General features: G+C 34.9%; 3 protein-coding genes across 7 annotated transcripts in view; 1 reads left to right on the top strand and 2 right to left on the bottom strand.

Moving 5' to 3' along the window:
* Positions 1 to 935: 935 nt before the first annotated feature.
* LOC100179868 (GTP-binding protein Di-Ras2-like) lies at positions 936 to 6,644 on the top strand. Of its 3 annotated transcripts, none has more exons than XM_002130498.3 (4): positions 936 to 1,127; positions 4,509 to 4,682; positions 5,742 to 5,912; positions 6,210 to 6,644. In XM_002130498.3, exons 1-4 carry the CDS (start codon positions 1,044 to 1,046, stop codon positions 6,498 to 6,500), a joined length of 720 nt encoding a protein of 239 aa, XP_002130534.1. In that variant the 5' UTR covers positions 936 to 1,043; the 3' UTR covers positions 6,501 to 6,644. The 3 variants fall into 3 exon arrangements, with proteins under 3 accessions (XP_002130534.1, XP_018668615.1, XP_026691262.1); XM_018813070.2 differs by lacking the exon at positions 936 to 1,127 and adding an exon at positions 2,964 to 3,104; XM_026835461.1 differs by lacking the exon at positions 936 to 1,127 and adding an exon at positions 3,129 to 3,267.
* A 433-nt stretch (positions 6,645 to 7,077) lies between these two features.
* Positions 7,078 to 15,714, bottom strand: LOC100179116. 2 transcript variants are annotated; one of them, XM_026835459.1, is made up of 13 exons: positions 15,545 to 15,714; positions 15,273 to 15,434; positions 13,384 to 13,585; positions 12,637 to 12,833; positions 11,739 to 12,115; positions 11,257 to 11,388; positions 10,306 to 10,421; positions 9,802 to 10,022; positions 9,271 to 9,411; positions 8,850 to 8,982; positions 8,261 to 8,434; positions 7,457 to 7,695; positions 7,078 to 7,396 (listed from the first exon to the last, which is right to left on the bottom strand). In XM_026835459.1, exons 2-13 carry the CDS (start codon positions 15,432 to 15,434, stop codon positions 7,256 to 7,258), a joined length of 2,235 nt encoding a protein of 744 aa, XP_026691260.1. In that variant the 5' UTR covers positions 15,545 to 15,714; the 3' UTR covers positions 7,078 to 7,255. The 2 variants fall into 2 exon arrangements, with proteins under 2 accessions (XP_026691260.1, XP_018668614.2); XM_018813069.2 differs by having other exon boundaries at positions 13,384 to 13,588; positions 15,545 to 15,683.
* A 436-nt stretch (positions 15,715 to 16,150) lies between these two features.
* The window catches only part of LOC100176794 (kinesin-like protein KIF25), a 6,834-nt gene continuing 416 nt past the window's right edge, over positions 16,151 to 22,568 (bottom strand). The window contains exons 2-11 of one of the 2 annotated variants that reach the window (XR_003396093.1): positions 22,070 to 22,258; positions 21,537 to 21,675; positions 20,488 to 20,701; positions 20,113 to 20,219; positions 19,493 to 19,664; positions 19,048 to 19,212; positions 18,442 to 18,662; positions 17,835 to 18,011; positions 17,389 to 17,612; positions 16,151 to 17,063 (exon numbers count right to left, since the gene is read on the bottom strand). Coding sequence is in view for 1 of the 2 variants with exons in the window: in XM_009861030.3 (XP_009859332.1) it covers positions 16,886 to 17,063; positions 17,389 to 17,593; positions 17,835 to 18,011; positions 18,442 to 18,662; positions 19,048 to 19,212; positions 19,493 to 19,664; positions 20,113 to 20,219; positions 20,488 to 20,701; positions 21,537 to 21,675; positions 22,070 to 22,258 (1,767 nt within the window). In the remaining variant the exon portion in view is untranslated. The remainder of the gene's footprint in view (positions 17,064 to 17,388; positions 17,613 to 17,834; positions 18,012 to 18,441; positions 18,663 to 19,047; positions 19,213 to 19,492; positions 19,665 to 20,112; positions 20,220 to 20,487; positions 20,702 to 21,536; positions 21,676 to 22,069; positions 22,259 to 22,568) is intronic. The other variant, XM_009861030.3, reaches the window with a different exon arrangement.

The raw sequence follows: 22,568 nt of genomic DNA, 5'->3' as shown, positions 1-22,568 counted from the left end.
CCGCGATAAAATCTCAAATGTTAAGATTTATCCTGTGCGGCGGGGCAAGAAGTAATTGTCGTATTTGCCGTTTCGCAATTCGTAGATTAGTGACGTCAAAGTTCCGAATCGACCATCGGATCAATAGAGAAAGTGGATTGGAGCTGATGACGCGGGAATTGGACCGCAAAAAATCAATAGGAAGACTTGGAAAGATACTTGAGTCGTTACAAACGTGGGTGGTGGCTAATGCATGGAGATTGTATTGTTGGAAGAATGATGATGGGCATTGCTGGTGTTGAGAAACGTTGGGTTGGGAACTTGTTTGTCTCTGGGTTATTTATTTGTGAGGGTATTTCGATGGAAAACTAAAAAGGTCTTAAGAAGGAAGCGTTAATGGAGGATTGGTATATAAAGTAAGGCTTGTGTGGAAAAGCGTATTCGGATAGGATAAGATATAGCGTGAGTTGAGTTGGTTGAGCATTTTGTATTACCATTAGGAATAGGACTAAGTGTAGGACTTACAGATTACTTTGAATAGTACGTGTTACTGTTAATTTAATATGGCATATAAGACGGTGTAGCCATGTATAGTTGAACCGATTTTTTTTAATGTATCTGCATTAAGTGATACATAGCACTTGTGCCGACTTGCGCTCTTATATTGGTTATTTATTTTAACTTGAAAACGGAGTCAAATACGTTTAAATAAAGATATGAAAATGGATACTAACTTTTAAGAACAACAATTTGTATACGGTGGTTGCAAGTCTTATTTATACCAACTTATTAAACAGTTGAATGATTGATTAAATGTAACTTATCTATCCTCGCGTGGCGGGGCAATGAGAGTCGTTATAACAAGAGTGTGCTGTTTTATACACCTTGTGCCCGTTTACAAGTTACAACTTATGAAACTTAGTAAGTAAATATAACTTCTACTTATATATCAACAGATGTAAAGAACATGGTGATATACTGGTTCGTAAAAACGTTTCTTTAATAATAAATGCAAGATTGGAACTAAAGACAAGTGACCTATATATATACAACCATTCAGTTATATGGCGCAACGGGGCGGCAGACATACCAGTACAAGTTCTCCCGCAGCGGGAGGTTCGACGTCCAAGGCAACAACGGATGAACAAGTATGTGCCGTTTGTATATTAGTATGATTAGCTAAGCTGTACCTTGGTGGTTGTTGCTGTGTATGGTCGCATAGTTTTTTTTTAATTTAAGTAGACGCTGATCTGATTATGCTGCTAGGCTTATATAATCGTTGGTATTAGTAAGTGTATCTCAGCTTCAGTTCTGTTCTATGTAACCTGTTGTGTACAATCGTAATACGTTTGCCTAACATAAATTTTGAAATTGATATTCTGTTAGGAAATTTTTAGTTTCGTCTGTCGTACGACAAGATATTATTAGGTTAGAGGATGTTTTATGTATAGTTGGGTGGGGTAAGTCGGGACATCTTTAGCATATCATATTCTGATCGTATTTTATACAGTTAACAACGGTCTTTGGGAGTCGTAAAAATCTGTTTTATAATTTTTTAAAAGTTCTTTGTTTACTACCAAATGGGACGAAAAAATTGGTGTCCCATCTTCCCCCACATTACTTTATTAGTGCGTCCAAGCTATTTGCTGACTCGCTAAGAACTAATCTAATTAGAGAGTTTAAAAAGAAAACTCACCAAACGCAATAACAATAAGCGAGCAATTTGGCTGTTTTACGGCACGCGAATTGCATATTAGCTAATTTAAAAATCCATATGCGTTTGCTAATTTGCTTTGGGAAGGGGGTTGTTTTTAAAGCGACAATCTATAGGACGGTAGTTTATAAATAATTAATGTTATGTCTGTGAGGAAGCTTTAGGGTTTAACCGAAGAGACACCAAGGTTACTTGAAAACAAGAAACTCCCATTTTACTTTGTAATTTAAATAATACTGATATTTCAAACGACCCCTTTGGGAAAGTAACAAATACAACACTCAGGCTCAACAAAGGGTCAAATATGGGTGTATTTACATCTGACATGAATATACGTATTTGTATTTGGCTTTAGTGTCCGCACAATACACTACAAGTAAGAGATATCATTAGCACACAATATCCCGTATTTCCTAATCGTGTTTAAACAGTTAACGACGCTTTTTTGGAGTCGTGGGGCTATGGTTATATATTTCTATAAATATTCTTATATTTACAACGCAATACCCGTATTTGTTTTTAGTATTGTTGTCCACACAATGCACTGTATTTAGGCGGACATGTGATCTGGTACGTAGGCATTTATGCTTATTATGTACGTCGTACGAGACTATTTTCATTCACACTGCCCAGTCACCTTTCTGACCTATTACGTAACCACTGCGTCATAAACACCAGTGTTACGTCATTTTGAGTTATTTTTGATGAACTACGTAGGTGTAGAAAAGTTATTTGGAATTCTTAAGATAAAGTTTGGGGTAAGATGGTACATTGTCATTCTCTTTTATCGTCCCGTTTGGTAGTAAACAAAGAAAAATTATAAAATTATGAAACCGCATCCCCACGAGTCTGAAAGATCGCTGCTAATTATATAAGATTTTTGTCTCCTGACGGTATCCATCTTACCCTATTATAGTATATAACAAATAAAGTGACCATTAGGAGTTTTATCCATAATTTGCGCGTGGGTGTAAATACAATTAGTAATTTTTCAAATACATTATCCGAATATGCATCAAAATATACAAGTACAAGAGTTAAATCCCATAAATTGCCAATATATCGAATATCAGACGACTAATAATCGATAAATGAATGAATTCTGACACAAAAATCGTCTGAATTTAATATCTGGAATAGATCGATCAGCATAAGCTGAGGTGTGGCTATAAAGATAATAAAAATCCATACAAATCTAAGGAAGAGGGAAATTGGTGGCCAGCCTAGCGTTAACAGGCAGGTGTAAATTCTCGTACATCTTACATTACAGTGACTTAAGTAGCGTGTATGAGTTTCGCACCCGAAGGCTAAGGTTTCAAACCGAGTATCAATAATTCATTATCAATAAAGAAAAAGTTCAGCGCTGCTGTTTGCACCAAGTAATTGCTGCAACCAACGCCGTGAAATGGAGGTGCGGTATTGTATAGTAGCGTATGTTATAGTTGTAAGTTAGTTTAGTAGGCTACAGTGCGGTATAATGGATACCGTTAACACAGTATTCTATGTTTCCTAATCGTATTTGTAACTATAAATAACGCTATTTTAGAGTTGTGAGAATGCAGTTATATTGCTCTGTAAGTATCTTTTGTTTACTACCGAGTGGAACGATAAAAGTGAATGAAACATGGACCGTCTTACCCCAACCTACTATATTAACCACACAAAATGCACAATTGTGTATATAAATTTTAAAACTTTTAAGCTACATTTTGTTTTGTAAAATGCATTCATAGCAAGTAGTATTTAGTTGTAAAGGATGAAAGAAATTCGTACGCGACCATATATATACATATACAAACTTGTATTTTTATATTGTTAGTTATGCACAGCTTGTTTTACTATATGAAAAAATAGGCCTAAACCCAATGACTAATATGCTCGTGTTTGCGCTTGTGTTAATTATCGTTATAGCGTGTGTAAGTTAGTTATTTGATATATTATATAATAACCTTGTCATTGAACAGCTTTAACAATGTTGGCTTAATAATAAAATCGAATGGGTAAAATAAATATTTGTATAAATATCTAATGATCGTTATTATGGATGACGGTAAATGAATTTCTCGATAAATTTAGTTGATTTGTGATAAATTGTATATTAGACGTGCATTGAAGGTATTGAAGGTATAGAATAAGTGTGTGTTATAAAATATCGAAACATTTGTATAAAGTGATATAGTAGTTTGGAGAGAGATGGGACACTTTTTCATTCGATTTTCTTGTTCTATTTGGTAGTAACAAAAAAAATCAAGAAATTATAAAACCGCATCCTTACGACAAAACCAAGATCAGGATATTTGGATATTATGTGCTAAAGGTCTCCCGTCTTTCCGCACCCTTCTATATAACAATTCAATATGAGTTCATTTTGTGCTGGGTTCAAGAGCCACGGTTTCTATTCATAGCGTGTTTTAACGACTGTCGTTTTGTTGCTAATTCACTTATCTTCGTTGTTTCGAATTAATTTGACCTTCGTTGTTATTTTGAAGGATAAATGAAATTTTGTTTTGTAAGATAGATTTAAGATCTTTAGCTTGTATGATAAATCAGAGGTTAATTGTTTGTTTTGTTCATATTAAGCTACCGTGTGTTTTGGAGTGGGCTAATATATTTGTCTTTGGAAATCTGAGGTTGCTCAAGATTAATCATTAATGTTGTTAATGATTGGTAGTAATGTATTTCTGTTTTGGGAGATAACGTAAGATTAGATTGCGGGTGATATGGTCACAATAGTTGTTATTTCTTATTTCTTTGCTATGTAAAATAACATTTTTTAAATTATTTTGTATTATTGTTAATTAAATTTTATTTTCAGTCGGCAGATGGTGCTAGAGCACGCCGATTACGAGCCATGCCAGATCAGTCAAATGATTACAGAGTTGTTCTGTTTGGAGCCGGTGGTGTTGGGAAAAGTTCTTTAGTGCTGCGATTTATTAAAGGTACCTTCAAAGAGACGTATGTACCTACGATTGAAGACACGTATAGACAGGTAAGGGTCAATACTTTGAGCGGTACCTTGGAATTACCTATAATTATATTGCATAAACTAGAATATTAAAACATAAAAATCTGCAGCATTGCATTTTGTGCATTTGTTGGGTCGTGTTGCAAATATATCCGCAAAATACTTAATTTAATTTACCAGAAATGGATTTTCGGTTGTATTCTAAAATGGTATAGGCAGCCATCCCCGTTTTTAACTAGTCAAATCGCTCTGTTACGCAAACGTGACAACGTATTTCTACAAGACGCGCGCCCAAGCGCTATAGACTATACCATTCCACAGTCGCAGAAAATAAAATCATAACCGAAGCGTGGTATACCAGTTTAATTTAGATATTCGACATGCTTGTATCGAATCGCAGCTCGCCAATTTAAGGTGTATTATTCTGTGCAGCCAAGGTATTAGTACTTATGTCAATATACAGATCCACAAGAACCAATCTTACTCCATGCGTATATAATGGTTTCCAATATCATGCGCGCAATGAAAAATTACACGCATGGTTTGAATAGCTTTACCCATGGGATACATTGGAAGCATAGCAATTTAAGATATTAATTGTTCATCTAATGCAAATATGTCGTGCGGTCAATGACAATCAGCCGGAGACTATTTGAAATCAGTATAGATTTAAATATAATACAAAACTAAAATAAAAAATGCTAATGTAAAACAATTTTTTCACAGAAATTTAATAGTTTTGTCTACAACGACACAAGCTATTGCATTTATACTGTAATCTGTAATGCCAAACCATTAGGAAAACAACGCGTCGTACTTAACGAGTCTATTGCCTTGACCAATCAAATATTTAAGTCACGTTTCATGTGAAAGACAAACAACGTAAAGAATAAATGTTTGACGAAAGGTGTAAACTTATATGTTGCTCGTGATTGGCAAGGTTTTAAACACGTACGAATATCACTACCCCGTTTGTGCATACAAACGCTTTTTAGAGCCGTGGGAAAACGGTTCTATACTTCTGTAATAATTCCTCGTAAAAAGAAATAAATATCATCTTACTTCAACCTACAATATTTTCAGATCGTAAACTGCGACAAGAATGTTTGCACACTACAAATCACCGACACCACTGGATCGCATCAGTTCCCTGCCATGCAACGTTTGTCTATAACTAGGGGCGATGCCTTTATACTTGTGTATTCTGTTACAACGAGGCAATCTATTGAAGAACTTAAACCGATATACGAACAGGTTGGTTGTTTGCAACGGGTGTTCTATTCTATATGGGTAGACACGTATGAAACATAACGATCCTGTTATAACGAATGTCGTTGGCTTACCACAGCGAGGATAAATATAGTACTTTGGCGTTAGCTGGATACCGTTAGCACGTAATATACCATATTTTCACATGGTACTAAAAAACAGAATGAAAACATGTCCCATTTTACCCCACCCCACCCCACGAAACGTTTTACATTTAACCTTTTACTCAATATATTCAAAGTAAATAACTATAACGCAGCATATTTAATTTACTTTACACAGATCCGTGAAATAAAAGGCAATCTTCAATTCGTCCCCATTTACTTAGTGGGCAACAAATGCGACGAAGAAGACAAAAAAGTTTCGTCGAGAGAAGGCGCCGATTTATCGTCAACGTGGGGATGCGGGTTTATCGAAACATCCGCCAAAACCAGTCACAATGTCCATGAACTGTTTCAGAAACTTTTGGACTCAGAAAAGCGAAGAAATCTAAGTTTAACTGTCGACGTTTGTCCAAAGAAAACAACTGACAAACGAAAGGATAACTTGAAGTCCAAATGCGTCATCACGTGATGAAAACTAAAACGGATGACATCTAGTCAACCGTGGAACGATTAGAACCAATTTATTTTTGAATTATTTGTTTACTGGATCATACTGTATCCAATGTAGCAACAAAGGCATAAGAGCGTTCAATAAAACTTGCTATAAGATTTATATGCCACATATCAGCGAACTCACACACAGAAGACTAATAGTCGTCACCCTGACACAGTGTGTTTGCCTCTAATCAAAGGATACGGCAGTGTGTGTGTTCTTGAACAAGACATTTAACCTCGATTGCTCCAACTGATTGGTCATTTATGGTTGCCTAAGTTGTCAGTCATACATACAGCAATACTGAGTTGGAGCAATGACAGTGAAGTATTTTTCCCAAAGACACATTTGACCACAGTAGTGGCAACATTCAGAAGTGAGTTTTGTCATAATGAAATTATTTCTCCAACCCATTTTTTGTCACAATGAGAGCGGTGGACCCACCAAATCTTGGCCTAGGTACATAAAAATATTGGGTAAATGTCCTGTCTAAAAACACACCCGTTAACAATAACAGCATAGTCATACTTAGCCATTGTTCAAGGTCCGGAGATTAAAAAAGATACCTGATGTATTTCATCAAATATGATAAACATTGAATAACTTTACGATATTTCGCATGAAAAAATACAACAGCTTAAAAATACAACACTTTAAATTGGCGTTAATTCGATAATTTCACTAACAGTAATTGAAATAAATATAAAACAATTAAAATTGATTTAAATAGTTCAAGATGTTCTCTTTTCAATAAACTTTTTTCGTTTTTCTTCTAATTTTTTTTGAGCCCACATTTCTAAAACCTTTTTTCTTTCATTTATCATTTTTTCGTATTGTTTCCCAGATTTCACAGATTTTTCTAATTGATCATCCTGAAAAGCAAATATGACATCAAAAAAAAACTGTCCTGGAATTAATAAAAAAAAACTCACAAGTAATTTATTCTCAATTTCTTCAGTTTGACCTTTTAACCTGAACCACCATGTCCATTCCATCACAACATGCTTTGTGATGTCATCATACAAGCTTTGTTTCATAATATAACAACCAGGTATCCTTTGAAAGCCACTTGTTGGTGTTGTAATAAGCAGCAAAGTGGAGGTTGCAGTCTTTTCAATGGTGTGTTGTAACAATATATCAGGATCGCTTAGGTTTACCAAATTTGTTCTTGCTGGTTTAAAATAAAGGTTTAACAACAATATTTACACAGGTCTGCACTTAACATGGCTGTCTGCTTATATATATATAATTATTTTGGTCATAACACTGAATGAAAGTATTAAACTTAAGATGCCATTATTGTGTTTATAGAAATAGTAATAATTTGACTTTACATATATGGTCTGTCTATGTGTACATGTTATATTTGTATAAATTCGAAGCATACTCTACAGTCTAAACCTACCTACTGAACTGACTAATGCTGCTACAATGTACATGATGATGTCATATAACTTAAGTCTATATATGTCTATAACACAACAGTTATTCAAATATAAAAATAAGGTATGAACAAATGTAACTTATTTAGCCTAGGTGGCCAGAAAACTACAGTCTTTATAACACGGCTGTTTTGTTTCATACACCTTATGTCCGCTTATGATTTACCATGTATGTAACTTTGTGGGTATTTTTAATTTATTTTAGTTGATGTTTTAGACAACCCATTAGTGGCCACTGGGTTATAACAATGATACTACGCCTGTATAAACAATACCTCAAACTCCAATACTTACTATACTGTATTTTAGCCAATGAATCCCACCATGGGTGTTTAATCAACTTGTTTGACTCCCTAACCAACATGACTGCTTTATGTGTCGACATCATTTCCGACCTCAATATATATTTTGCTTCCGGTTGGTGAAATATACGAAAATAAAGTTGGGTGCTGTAACGTGGGGACGGACCTGTGGTTTAATATTCAGTTAAAATTATTATTTTATGAGCTTTAAAAACTTGTTATATTGTTATAATGAAGTTAATTAAAACTACAAAACATGTCACCCTTTTTAGATTGTAGTTTAGCGGATTTTTGTGTGATCTTAGTCCTTTAAGTTTAAAAAACTGCCAAAAGATATATTTTGTACTTAAGTTATAACATCTGCAGTTAAAACTTTTATACAACCTTGAGGCTTTGACCATTTCTTATACAAATTTAAACCAAAAATATCTGTATTATTATAATTTTTAAATTCTTTAATATTTTGAAAAAAAAGTCAAATTATAATTTTACTAAAATGGGTCCCATTTGTAATATAACAGTTTGGGACCCATTTTCAACAATCCAATTATAACCTAATCAATGGTTCAATTATGACATACCTGATATTGTATCACCAGGTAAAATAATAGGATTAGTGAAGAATTGTGTGTAATGTGGGTCGCCCTCACATATTTTAACATAAGTTGCCATGGAATGATGATGTTCATATACATCTACTTGTTGCGCAACATCCTGAAATGTAAACTGTTTAATAACTGTCGGCTGTCACAAATGTAATGGGTTGACGGTGGCCTAAATTACATGGCATGCCTTATTGGAGTTCCTCAGTCCTCACCCATATAGAGTAGATAGAATTAAAATTAGCCAAATAATGCCACAAGTTTAAATAATATTTAAATAAATAAAGAAGAAATTTGGTAAATGATCACTTTTTAAAATATTAAAGTATATTAAATAAAAACAAATATGTCCATAATACTTTTGTACAGAAAAAATTTTCAGTATAAAACATTGGCATACCAACTTATAATGCAGATCATTCTGATGCAGCAGGGCAGTTGCTCTGAGTGTGAATCTGCTTCTAACTTGTTCAACAATGGATTGACAACTTGTTCGCATTTCGTTGCAAGCAACTTGGGCTTCTTCCAATGTTTTGAACACCTAGGATGGGTGTAATGTTAGGATGTGTATGGGGTAAAACGTTTCTGGCTTAAATGGGTGGCAGGTCAATGTAGGTCTTATACTTCTTTGTTGTTTAAAAAACACCCATGTTTTGACTCGACAGTGAGCATGAAGTGTTTTAATGCACTATGTGTATCTGGTGTATAAGAAGACACCCATGCTTTTAGCAGACCAGTTTTACACCGAAAAGTAAAACAGCTTTTACTCTACTGTTGAATGTCAAGACAACCAGCACAGCCAAAACATATTGCATTTTCCACATTAATCAATGAGGTTCCTTGTGTTTGACAACTATAACTGCATTTTACTAATGTCACCCTAAATTTTATTTATTAAAACAATGTTTTTAAAAACATTACACTTTGATACCTTAGTGTATCTTTTGTCTTCAAAACTCATCGTTCTATTTACAGTCATCAGTGGAAAATGAGCATAAGTTGGCCTGCATGGTTCAGAAACACCAGCGCCGTGTCTAGCTGATGTTTTAGGACTTTTGTTTGGAATTTCGCTTTGGTACGTTGGTTTGTTGTTAACTGTGATACTATCTCCTTTGTAAAACCGAACATTAATTCTTTCCAAATCCAAAGACCCTACAAGATAAAACCAACATTAATAAAAAATTATTGGCAGCCACCTCCAGATTAAACCCTACGTCCCAAGACATGCCTTGGTGTAGTACCTCAACCATATAAAATAGAATGTGCGCAAACATTGTTTTGGTAATAGGCAAACTCTGGCCAACATCTGGCAAGCCTTTGGATTTCGTATATATATATTTTAGTGCTAAAAATAATAACGTTTAACTTTTTAGGATAAAAATAAAACCTAGAAGTTTAATAACAATGCACAGAACAACTTGAACAAGTGACTTACTTATGTCAAGAATAAGTTTATTCCAAAGTCGATTTCTTTCCACGTGAATCAAGGAATATTTCATGTTGGACAATCCACTTTTATCTTGAGTTCCATCCCTTGCTTTGGCACTACTCCTAAATTAATAATATAACTTAACTTGGCATAGGGTGTGAAACAATTGCAATTTTCATCGGTTCACAATGTTTTGTGTATTAAGAAACCATGGTCTATAAAAGAACTTGAAAATACAATTAGGCATGGTGTGTTAAAAGACACCAATGAGGTGTATAAATGAACAATGTCTGTCTGTTGTATAAGAAGACACCCATGTTATAATTTGACAATTAGCATGAGGTGTATGAATGCAACAAGTGTATCTGTTGAATAAGAAGACATCCATATTGTTACGTAAAGTGTGGTCCGGGACGCTGCTCCAACGGCCTACCGCGACTGACCAGACTGATGTAGGATTTCTTAACGGTTTAATAACATATAAAAACTACTATAATAAAACGATTAGAACGGTAAGGATAACGCTCAAACACTATAAAGTTTTGACCAACGTAACCGAATACAACCACGTTACAACCACGTTAATCCAATACACAATACAACGTTTCTACACCATATACACAACGAGAACTGCCGATCTTATGCAATCTTTGGGCTGATGCAAGTCAAACAGAAGAAAAAGGCGCACTCGCGCCGCGACGACCAATCATGCTTAGAGGTTAACAAGCGCGAGACGTATCAATTCAACACAAAAGCCAAACACAAAATGGAAGTAAATTGGGAAACAACACACAAGAACGCCACAGCAAACCACACACAAAAACCAAAACCGTTCAACGCTAAACGAAACAATACGTTACAATATTATAATTTAACAACAAGCACAATGTGTAAGAAGACAACCATATTATAGCACAATGTGTATAAACAAATATAATAATCCATAATCATACTTACAGAAAGTCTTTCCTGTAAGAGCTTCCAACCCCAGACATAGGATTAAACCACCATGGATGGTCATGTTGTATCATCTTATATTTTCCTATACTTGGATAAGCTGACTTGATAGTTAAGTTCTGTCTCGCAATTCTGAAACAGTTAAAGTGTTTTTGTTCAATATTAAAAATATTACATAGTTTTTGCGTCTTAAGATGCAGATATTGTATTTTGATGTATAGGATAGTTATGAAAACATGGCCTGATAAACCAACACAGGCCTAAATCCCAGGTTTTCAGACGGGTTTGGCTGTAGGACCCATATAGAATATTGTTGTCGTTTACAAAATTATTGTTTCTTTAAAAAAAGATATAAAATGACATGAGAGTTACTTTGAAAAAATATTTACAGTTAATTGGTTGAAAAAACTATGAATGCAATACCTAGCAGATAAACAGAATATTACAGTTATTTATAAATTGCATTTAAATTTCAATCTTACCTCTCTTCCATATCATTGTCCTCCCCACCCCATCCCCAAAACCTATTGCTGTGTCCGTTAACCTGAATATAATGCTCTCTTCTAATCGCTGTAACGCCGCCATATTTGGTCCCATACCCAGTTGTGTAGTTAAACTTATCAATAGCTGGCGACAGATGCCTTGGCATTATGTCGCATACATACAAGTTGAAATCATTTTCAAGTAACATGTCCACGTCATGGAAAACAAAACAGTCAAAGGGTCTGTTTTTATGATCTCTATGTTGGTTCCAGGACTTTGTTATTTCTATGAACGCAGCGTTCATAACACGAGCTTTGTTAAATGATCCGTCGTCAAATTGCTCAGCTAGAAACACACAGTACATAATCTTTTGGCGCTGCGTGAAATAAAATTTAGGATTACTTCCAATAAAGCTATAATATATGTATTTATTTTAAATTATCTCACTTAACCCATAATTAAGCCACAGTCATAGCAATTTGGTTTCAAACTGAAAGTTAGTTACATGTTAAGTAGTACCACATATATGTGTGACGTGTAACAGGTCCGCTTCTAAAACCATTGCCTTGGTTTTAAACCAAATAAAATGAAAGTAACACTATATTATATACTAAACTCATTTAAGTTATTTTGGGATTTAATGTATATACATGTAAAAAAACATGAAGTTTAAACAAATAGGCTATACTGTACTATATATATATACATATACAAAAACTTATTCCAAAAAATGTTGATACCCATAATTAGATGTCTTATTGAATTCAAAAAGGTCCAAAAATCCATACAATTCTTGTGATTGGAAAAATAAATATTTCCAAGAAAAATTTACTAATTTTCAGACGAATAGTAAAAAAATCCTAAATAAACTTTTTAAATTCGTTAACACGTACGTACCTGTAGTATTGGATGTAAATGGTGAAGCAATGTCAGCATATGTTCGTATCTGTTCTTATATGGAATGACGATCGCTACTTTCTGTAGAGGTTCACAACCAGTAGGTTCAAAACAACCATCCATAACATTTGGACCAGCTATGGTGTCCAATTCCTCCAGTGAAGGTTTTAATGAGGATTCAACATTTAAATTGCCAACTGGAAAAGAACAAGAAGAAGCAATTTAAAAATTATACAAATATATATTACCAAAGCTATAGGAAAACTACTGCTTGCGATTTGATGACGTCAAACAAGATGGCGGCGGGAAATTTCAAAATCGTAATTTTTTTAATTTTTATCTTGGGACAAATAAGATGTTTTTTCGATAAAAACGATTACTACTTCATTACATATAATGATTACATAGATAGAGCAATCTCTTTGGATAGAGTAATAAAGTTAACCATTACATGTAGTTGCCCCAAAATTGCGAGAAAAGAATGATAATTAAACGAACAATTTCCTGTAAAATTTTAGTGGTCTGGTAAAAGCTACATTTTATATGCTAATTGTACTGAGCAATAGGGTGAACCACTACCGGCGTTGGCCCAGTAGCGTCGAAAAAGGAATGACAATTAACGCTTACGCGAGCAAGTGTAAATCGTTAGCGGGCACGAGTTTTATAAGACAAACACATGTGTTATGACTACTGCATGCCGTTGTCCCGCCGCTATCGCGCGAGGTTTAATTTCACTGAAAAACTTACTTAACTCAGTAGGAAACTTTGGGCATAGATCTTTTGTTGACGGGTCAATTGAAACCAATTTTTCTTCTGTTGGTTCGTCAGTCATATTCTCAACATTTTCATTTTCCTGATCAAAGTTTTTTTGAATGTCTAGAACAGTCTTCAAGCTTGGACGTTCAGTTTCAACGGGGACCTCGGGTATCGGAGTTTCAGCGGGTCGAATCTGCTGTCGATTAATTTGAAATACGTCATCAATGTTTCAATTTGAAATACGTCAGCAATGAGATTTTTAGTGAATAAACCATCAAGTTAGTAGGATAAAAGTAAAACTGAATACCGTTAGTACATAAAATCAGAAAATCAACGAATGTATTAATGTAACTTATTTATTCTCACGTGGCGGAACAACGACAGTCGTTATAACACGAGTGTTATAAAACTGTATTCCCACAACTCCTATAGACCGTTGTTAATTGTTTTAAACACGACCCTGGATGTTCTGATATTATGTGCTTAAGGTGTCCCATCTTTTCCCATCCTATACTCTATTAGGTTTACCGTTATGACTTCCAGTATTCGAATGACGTGTTCTTCGTATATAGGCGTGTATTCAAAGCAGGAAAAACATTTCTTAAGGTGTGTTTATTATTGCTGTAATTATTGGCAATATAAATGCAGTTTGTGGTTAAAGCGACCACTTAATAACATTCGGCGTTCTTTTGATATGTGTACCTACTGCACAATAAACGAGTGTTTTTAAGTGCGTTACCTAATTACGTTAAACATAAAAGCTTTCGATTTTAACAAGAATAAAATACATATTTTTATTTTTCAAGAAGAATCGTGTTTCTACGTCCACATTTTTTTTTCAATTGTTATAATAATAATAATAATGTATTAATTAAACGTCCGATTCTGATATAGCCGTTTTGTCTGTCGGGTGTAATAATATAAAACCCTATTTATAGTAGAGTGGGGGAAGATAGGACACATTTAGCATATAATGTCTAAGTATCCTGATAGTGTTTTAAACAATTAACAACAGAGTCTATGGAAGTCATGAGGATATAGTTTTATAGTTATTTGAATGTTCTTTGGTTACTATAAAATGGGACGAGAAAATAGAGTTAAAATGTGTCCCATCTGCCCCCACCCTACTGTATATAATAAATTTTATAGTCTTGTTAGAACGACTGTCGTTTTACGGTTACTTCCCGTTGGTTTATACGATGTTATATTACTCCGAGCTTCGTTACCGTGAAAAATTGACCATGATTAAAGGATCCTACATAATAATGACTTCACATATATAATAGCTTACAAAAAGTAAATGAACGATGTTTAATTAACAAATAAACTGTATTTTAAAGACTTTAAAGATAAACAATTGTTTATAAAATGGTTGCCTGCTCAACAATTATTGTTTAAATCGGATTACCTCTTGAATGGATAAGCCATTGTATCCTAATGAACGGGTTCGTCTAAAGAAAACTTATTTATTATTTAAAGAGGTAGCTTAAAGTTATTCACAGTCAAAGTAATTGCTCGTAACATTTCAAACAGCTGTTTACAAAAGGAAATTTAACCGCAACTATGAGCACCGCAGTTTTATACCTTTACGACGGAAAATTAAATATGGCCCCGACTTAACGACTGACGCTTCCCGCAACAAGAGAATAAAAAGAGTTACATTTATTGTTTCAACAGCACATACCCACACGCTACCAAAATATAAAATCTCCCTTTAAAAAATCGTAAGTGGACAGAAAGTGTATGAAACAGAACACCCGTATTACGACTACGATCGTTGCCCCGCCACGTAAGGTTAAATAAGTGTCATTTTGACTATATTACAATCTTGTGGCATTTTGCTAGGAAATCGATAATTGGACTGATTTCAATTTAGATACCTGGTTTTCCTGCACAAGATATTGGACTTTTTCTTGCTGTGTTAATCTGATTTCATTCGTTTTCCTTCTTGTGTGATGATTGTAAATGTAGGTATTTAAAAACAAAGTCGAAACAATTGAAGATGTAACGATCAGAACAACCAATTTCAAGCGAAACCTCATCTACAATTACATGATAGAGTTAAGGCACGTGAGAGACGTTTTTATTAAACTACACTACGATTATAACGCCCACCCAACCGTCGCTTCTTAAGCTGTAAAATGCTACTTACTTCCAAGATATTCTTGAAATAAAAGTCCTACATATTATAGGCATGCCACATTTGCTAATCTAATTGCTTCTCTAAAAAACTTGCCACTTGGGAAAAACAGGTGAAGCTGTTTCATAATATTCCTAATCATATACTGCATAAAACAGCAACATCTAATAGCCTGGACTATTATTTACACATTCCTAGCAATAGAAGATAGACAGTCAGAATAGTTCGCTTTCTCTTGCTGCCAAACTTACTGATTAGGACTTTCAAAAACGTTGACTTATTGCGCGAAATTCTTGACTAATGTAATATACTCAATCTTCCTAAACTATCATGTTCAATACACACATATTACTTTATTACAGCATCGAGCAAAGTCTGGCTAAAGAACAAAATTATGTAATTCCCAAAATACCTCACACATGTAATCGTCAAATGACGTTTCTTGCTTGCCGCGGGCACTAAATCCTTGCGGTGTTTCTATTGGTCTACGTTGGTTACGTGATGAAAAACGCAATTGCGATTTTGACCATAATTACCAGTCGAACAAGTTTTAACGTTTACCGACCGAAAATCGCTTGTTTGTAAACTGTAAACCGATACACAACCACCAACCACATATTTTAGAAGTATGCAAGGTATTTTTCTTTAGGCAAGAATGCAATTTTTTAAAATTACTACAAAATCACAGTGCAAATATATTTCTTGATCACACTACTACAAAAAAACGAAACACAGAAAAATAGGATATTTCTTGTTTGTTGTAAATGCTATTAATTTCCTTTATGTAAAGTACTGTGGGGTAAGATGGATAATAATATCCAATAATTCCTACTCGTGTTTTTAACTACTAACAACACTATTTTAGAGTTGCGAGGATACGTTTAATACCAAATGCGACAACAAGAGAGAATGAAAACATAAACCATCTTACCCCAATCTACCGTTTATATCAACATTGCACCAGGTCCAAAAAGGTTATCTGGGATCTGGGACCCATTATACTGAAACCTGACCTTCCACAAATTCTTGAATACACAGCAAATAGCACTACATTAAGCAAAACAACATTATTATGGTTAACATACATAGAGGTCTATATTACCCAGGTTAAATGGAATAATTTCAGTTATTTATCCTCTATATGGTCAAGGTCAGAGTTATACTGACATTCAACATTTAATAAAATTGTTTTGAATTACAATGTATATGATAGTTACCAAGAATCAAAAAAGAAAAACATTTAAAATATTGGTAGTTTAAAAAGATACAAACTATTGAAGCACAATGTATCCAGAATTCACATACTAACTCAAACCTGTCTTTTATGAAGATAACAGTTGATGAAACTTCAAGTTAATTAAACACCCTTCTAACTACAGATTGTGGGATCTGTCTGGGTGAACTGGATTTCATTGGTGATTCCCCTCGTGGGGTAGCATGGGGTGATGTACCCCTCTTTCGGGGTGGGCCCCTCTGCACCTGTCGCGCTCGGCTACCAAATTGTAAAGTTTGCATCGTCTCAGTGAGGTACCTGTAGAGTTGGGACATTTAGTGGGTAAAACCAAAGGATAAAAGGTTCAAGGCTTCATGCTGCCACTATTGTAGACGTGTGTGTGTGCAAGGCACTTAACTATATTCCATAACTAGTTTACAGAAATAAATGAAACTTATTTTAATATGTTTGGAAATAATATCTTACTTTATTGTTGGTGAGATACACAACATAATATTCTGCATTTAGTATAGATTCTGCCCATTATCCTGGTCTGTTTATCAAAGATAATAGATAAACAGGCATATTACTAAATAGTAAAGGACATACATGTTGGCTAAAAATGAGTTAAACACCATCTTACTTCCTTGTTGGGGAGACGCAGAGCATGATCATCATCTTGGCATCTCCTCCTATAGAGTCCTGTAGGAGATGAGTGAGCTTGGAGTTCCTGTACGGGATGTGGGATCGCCGCTCCGAGAGTGCAGTGAGGACATCGGAGAGCGCAGAGAGCGATCTATTGATGAAGGAGGACTCGCGAAGAGCAGATCCTGTCACTCCAGACATCCCTGGGTGGAAGTGGAGTAACTAGAGCAGGGTTATTTAGCAAACAAGTTTGTACAGCCATAGTCTTCACTTCTTGTTAATAACTCCGGCTTTGATCTTGTGCTAATGAAGTAAAATCACATTTTTTTCATAAAAAAAACTATTTACCTTTTTATGCTTCTAAATACTTAGTACTAGTAGAGTGAAAATTTGAGAACTGCAGCATTAACTAATTAGTGGATAAAAGTAGAATAAATAACTTACCCACGCATTCACTGCCAGCAAGGTCCACAAGTTGTAGTTTAGTTTTATACATGGACTTGGTTGGCATGGTAACTGGTGATGCCGGTACTGACTTGATGACATCATCGGTGGTAAGGTTTGGTGTGGATGCAAATATAGGAGGGGTCGGTTGGGGGAGTTTGCGACGCACTCTGTGGGCTGTGGGGGTATTGAATTTAACAAGTGGTTCTTACTTTATCTAGTGGTCATAGACGCCCCACCCGGGGTGGTAGGGTAGGCAGGCCTATCTTAGATTTTCTACACCGCGTTCACTAGTAAACATTACAACTAATTATTTGGTGCCTAAAGGTGAGAACTCAAAACATGGTAAGCACTAAGCAATCAACCTGGGAGGACATCTAGTCGAAAGTTGGCCCATTACCCCAACACTTAGGGTGCTGCAACGCATTAGTGACCCCTGGGTTAGAAAAATGTCCACTACCTGGAAGGCACCGAAAAATTACTTCTCATGCCCGCTCATGAGTAATCACATATGTAACTTTGATGGAGATTGTTTTTACAATTTTTTTTATATATATATATGGCTTTATGTGGCTTTTTTGTATACACAAACAACTAAACATCTCACTGGAATCTACAGAAGACGGTCTTCTTCTTGGTGTGTTTGGTTCCGATGACACATTGGAAGATACTGACTGTGGACGTGCATCACGTTGACATACAATGGCTGTGACGGTTACAATGAGGTGAGAACGACTTGAATGTTCGTGGACATTGGTAGCGATCTGTGCACGCCTGTTTAAACCAAGTCTCATCAAGGATTCAACATCTTCAGGACATTTCACTTTGCTGGGTGGATGAAAAATATTCAATTAAATAAACAAATGTGGGGTAGTACCCTGGAGTTGAGGTAAAGGGAAAATTCTGCCTTAAATCAAAGGTTCTGTAGTGTGTGAGGACCCCGCAGTAGGACCTCACCCATAAATATTAAAGTAATGTGCACATACAATGTTGGGGTCATGGTCCAACTCTGGTGATCCCATAGCTTTTTAGATTGTAAAACTTCACCTATATTACTATATAGTATAGTACAGGCATAAACAATGTTGGGCTAATGAGCCAACTCAGGCATAAATTCCAAGTTATATAGCCTGCCACACTGTAGGTCCTCGCCCACATAAAATAGAATATTAATTGCCATATATACCAACAACAAAGACAAAATCTAGCTCACATTTGCGTCAACGTGGGTACGTCTCTACTACTGCCACGTGTTGTGACAATATCGTGTTTCAACTGCTTTGGGTTGTCCGATAACAAATCATAAATATCATTATTGTAAACCTCAGCTACAGATACTTCAAGAGAAATAGAATCTGTGGATTTCTCTTCAATTAACCTGTGGGGGGTAAATGAACTAGTGTGATGTTATTTTCGTTTTTAACAAAATCTAGGGTGACATTGTTAAAACTCAGTATTAAAAAAAGTTGGAGTGATAGGTTACCACAACCGTTCACATGCATCTCAATTCTCAAACACAACATCTAATGATGTGTCTATGAACAGGTATGAGGTTATGCAGTTGCTTGAACAGCAGTAGTGACGCAGCCAAAAAAAATTAGAGGGAGGGGCTCAATAAAACAAATTCTAATTCTATTTTTTTCCTGTTGTTATTTCACCTGAACAATTCATTCATTGAATTAGGGACTATCCCTGGATTATGGGGATTTCCCAGCATAGTATGGGTTTTTCCACTTCCAGTTTGACCATAGGCGACAACACATGCGTTGTAACCATCGAGGAATGAGGTTAAGATTGGTTGGATTTCATCAAAAATATCATTCTGGCTGCCTTTATTTATCAAGTGTGTGAGAACATTGTAAAAGAAGAATAAAGGTTATAGAGGCATCTAGTTGGTGTAAAAGCATTTTTTTTGTTAAAAAAGTAGGAAGGGGTCTATTGTACAGGAGCACTGGTCATACTGGTACCACATTGAGCTAGTTTGGACCAGAATGTATAAAATTCTTTAAAAGTTGGATAATTTTAGAATTAAAACCATTGTTTGTTTGTTTTAACATGGTTTTAATATTTACCATTAGCACTGTTGATTTCCTTTTATCAAGTTTGCTTTATGGCATAGCCTATGCACACAATGGTAGCATAACCTAACGTATAAAAACATATATACAACTATACCCTTTTGGGGTAACGGGCCAATCGTGGCCTAAATTCTAAGACCCAGGGCAAGCTAAGCTGCAGGACCTCACCCACATAGAAGGCAAATACACCAATCACTTACAATCAGGTCCATACACATGCTCATATTCAAAATATTTTTGAGGTTTGAAATCGGAATCCACAGATATTGTTTCATCATCGGTCGAATATACACTAATGTCCTTTTCACTGAAATTTGAATAAAATTTTAAACATTATGCTGTCTGAGATACTAGTATTAAAAGTAAATATATATACCTCAAACTTAAATAAATACACTTTGACATGTTTATTTATTGAAATTAGGTAAAAAATGTTTAATGGGGAAAATTTAAAAACTTTGTGTTACCGTTTACATGACAAAAAAATCTCATGGAGACCTAAACATTGTAATATGTATATATACATTTGTACAATATAATAAACATGACAAAATCTCAGAATATTAAAAATGTACCTGGCATCACTACAAGTAGAAACAGCATCTGGAAACACTGAATCTGGGTCTTTATCATACTCCAAATATGGTCTTAATCTACATTGAACACGAATATTTCCTCGTATTTCAACGAGATTATTATGAAGTTCACGCCTTCTATGTTTTTCACGCAAATGCAAAGCTTGTGTTTCTTCTAACACTGTGTGTAGTTCGTGTAAACGAACTTGAAGTGCTGGAAATACATTTATACTCATTAAATATATCAATACAATGTGTAAAAAAGCGATAGGTTTAATGTATTTCACGAATCTGACCCTGATTTGGTGCTCATAAAGTTAAACAATTCTTGTGTATACAGTACGAATGTGATGCTACGAAAATAAAACGGATAAAATAATATACTATGACCAAAATCTGACTGTGAATGTAAGTAACTCTCCTTTTCTATGTTTCTAGAAACATTACCAAATCTTAAATAGCAAACTGTAACAACTAAAGACCTGACTTTATGGATTGTCTTGTTAAATAAATTTCAAACCTCACAAAAGATAATACATCTTTATTAACCTGAGTACCTCACAACTGCCAACAAAACAGCATAAATAATCAATAAATAAGAACTGTTACTTCCTCTTCATACATAAAATACACAAGCATTCAAACTGAGGAAGCAAGGTGGGCAAGCCTATACTGAAAATTTCTGCACTACATTATTAATAATAAAACCAACGAGAGAAATAAATTTAACAGTATTGTGTCTCTGACTATCCCTCATCCTGCATTTATAAAAGTATGGCTTTTTTTTAAATGTCGGTACTATCCTTTTCATTTTAAAATGAACTGTAAGCAGGGGTATACCTAGGAATTTACCTGGGGGTCTAAGGCTATTTTGAAACTTTAAAGGGTAACAACCACAAGTGCACTACAATAAAACAGGTTAGTTCATGCCTTATTTTTCACAAATGAATAGGGTCCAGACCATGGGGTATCTGATTACCCCTAAAAAGGACTCTGAATATTAAAACGGTTGTCATAGCGTCAAACGTATTATACAGTTCAACTCGTACCCTCATTTGCTTCATTGGACATTTTCACTGAGTTAACTTTTTGCTGAACAACTTGTAGCTTGTTGGAACATGAATGCTGAAGGTTGCAAAACATGGACACGACGTCACTTGATAGAACTTCAAGTTCGTCTCGCACATGCTGTGTAAAATAATAACATTAATCTTATCCATTATATGTCAGGTTGACCAAACCATTAATAATTTATTTGAGGAGTTGTTTGTTAGTTGCCATATATGTCCATTTTTGTTGAACAGTTGTTGGCCAAATTAGACTATATAATATGGGTATTCCGTTTTATACACCTCAGGCCAGCCATTATTATCATTAAAAAACACCCTCAATAAAACAGATAGGAATTTCATTGGTCATAAAGGTATTTTGTAACAACATTCTCCTATTTTGAATGCTTTAAATTAAGGTCACTAGCCTTATCCAACTGTTTTAATAAAATAGATTCAATAAAAGGACTCAATCCAGTATAGTAACATGGTTTCATAAAAATTTGTTTAAATAAAGATTTTTTCTTTTGAACCTGCAGTTCTGATTGAGTTTGCTCAAGGTGTTTGTTGCTGCGTTGTACATTGAATGCCTGCTTATGTTGCAGAGATGAGATTGATTTTGTTTCTTCCCTGCTTGACTGTGCAGTCTGTAATGCTTGTGCCAACCTTAGGTGAAGTAAAGCATTTTGTCGTTTCAACTCTGCTATTTCTTCTTGCTGACGCTAAAAATTATTTTAAGACATTTTGATTATCTTTTTTGAATGTAATGAAAGAATGAATGTAACTTACTTTATCCTCGCGTGGTCGGAAAACGACAATCGTTATAACAGGGATGTGCACCACGCGCCAGCTTACGAGTTACCAAGTATGTTACTTTGTGGGTGATTATTTTATTTTATTTTTTATTTTTATGTATGGCTGATAATTTGGACAACCCATTAGTGACCACTGGGTTGGAGCAATTTCCGTTAAGTGTCTTGCTCAAGGACACATACGCCCACAATGGTAGCAGCGACGAGCCTTGAACCATTA

Source organism: Ciona intestinalis, chromosome 8 (assembly GCF_000224145.3).
Source record: "Ciona intestinalis chromosome 8, KH, whole genome shotgun sequence".
Taxonomy (NCBI): Eukaryota; Metazoa; Chordata; class Ascidiacea; order Phlebobranchia; family Cionidae; genus Ciona; species Ciona intestinalis.
Note: the sequence above shows the minus strand (reverse complement) of the source record. Positions and strands in the feature narration are given on the sequence as shown.

What these genes read in the sequence shown, in the direction of transcription:
- LOC100179868 (XM_002130498.3), top strand. Translation starts at nt 1,044, where the DNA reads ATGGCGCAACGGGGCGGCAGACATACCAGTACAAGTTCTCCCGCAGCG. An exon ending in TTGAAGACACGTATAGACAG is followed by an intron (nt 4,683 to 5,741) that starts GTAAGGGTCAAT and finishes CAATATTTTCAG; the next exon opens with ATCGTAAACTGCGACAAGAA. An exon ending in TTAAACCGATATACGAACAG is followed by an intron (nt 5,913 to 6,209) that starts GTTGGTTGTTTG and finishes TACTTTACACAG; the next exon opens with ATCCGTGAAATAAAAGGCAA.
- LOC100179116 (XM_018813069.2), bottom strand. Translation starts at nt 15,434, where the DNA reads ATGAGGTTTCGCTTGAAATTGGTTGTTCTGATCGTTACATCTTCAATT. An exon ending in ATTTACATCCAATACTACAG is followed by an intron (nt 12,116 to 12,636) that starts GTACGTACGTGT and finishes TATTTCACGCAG; the next exon opens with CGCCAAAAGATTATGTACTG. An exon ending in AAGACAAAAGATACACTAAG is followed by an intron (nt 9,412 to 9,801) that starts GTATCAAAGTGT and finishes CACCCATCCTAG; the next exon opens with GTGTTCAAAACATTGGAAGA.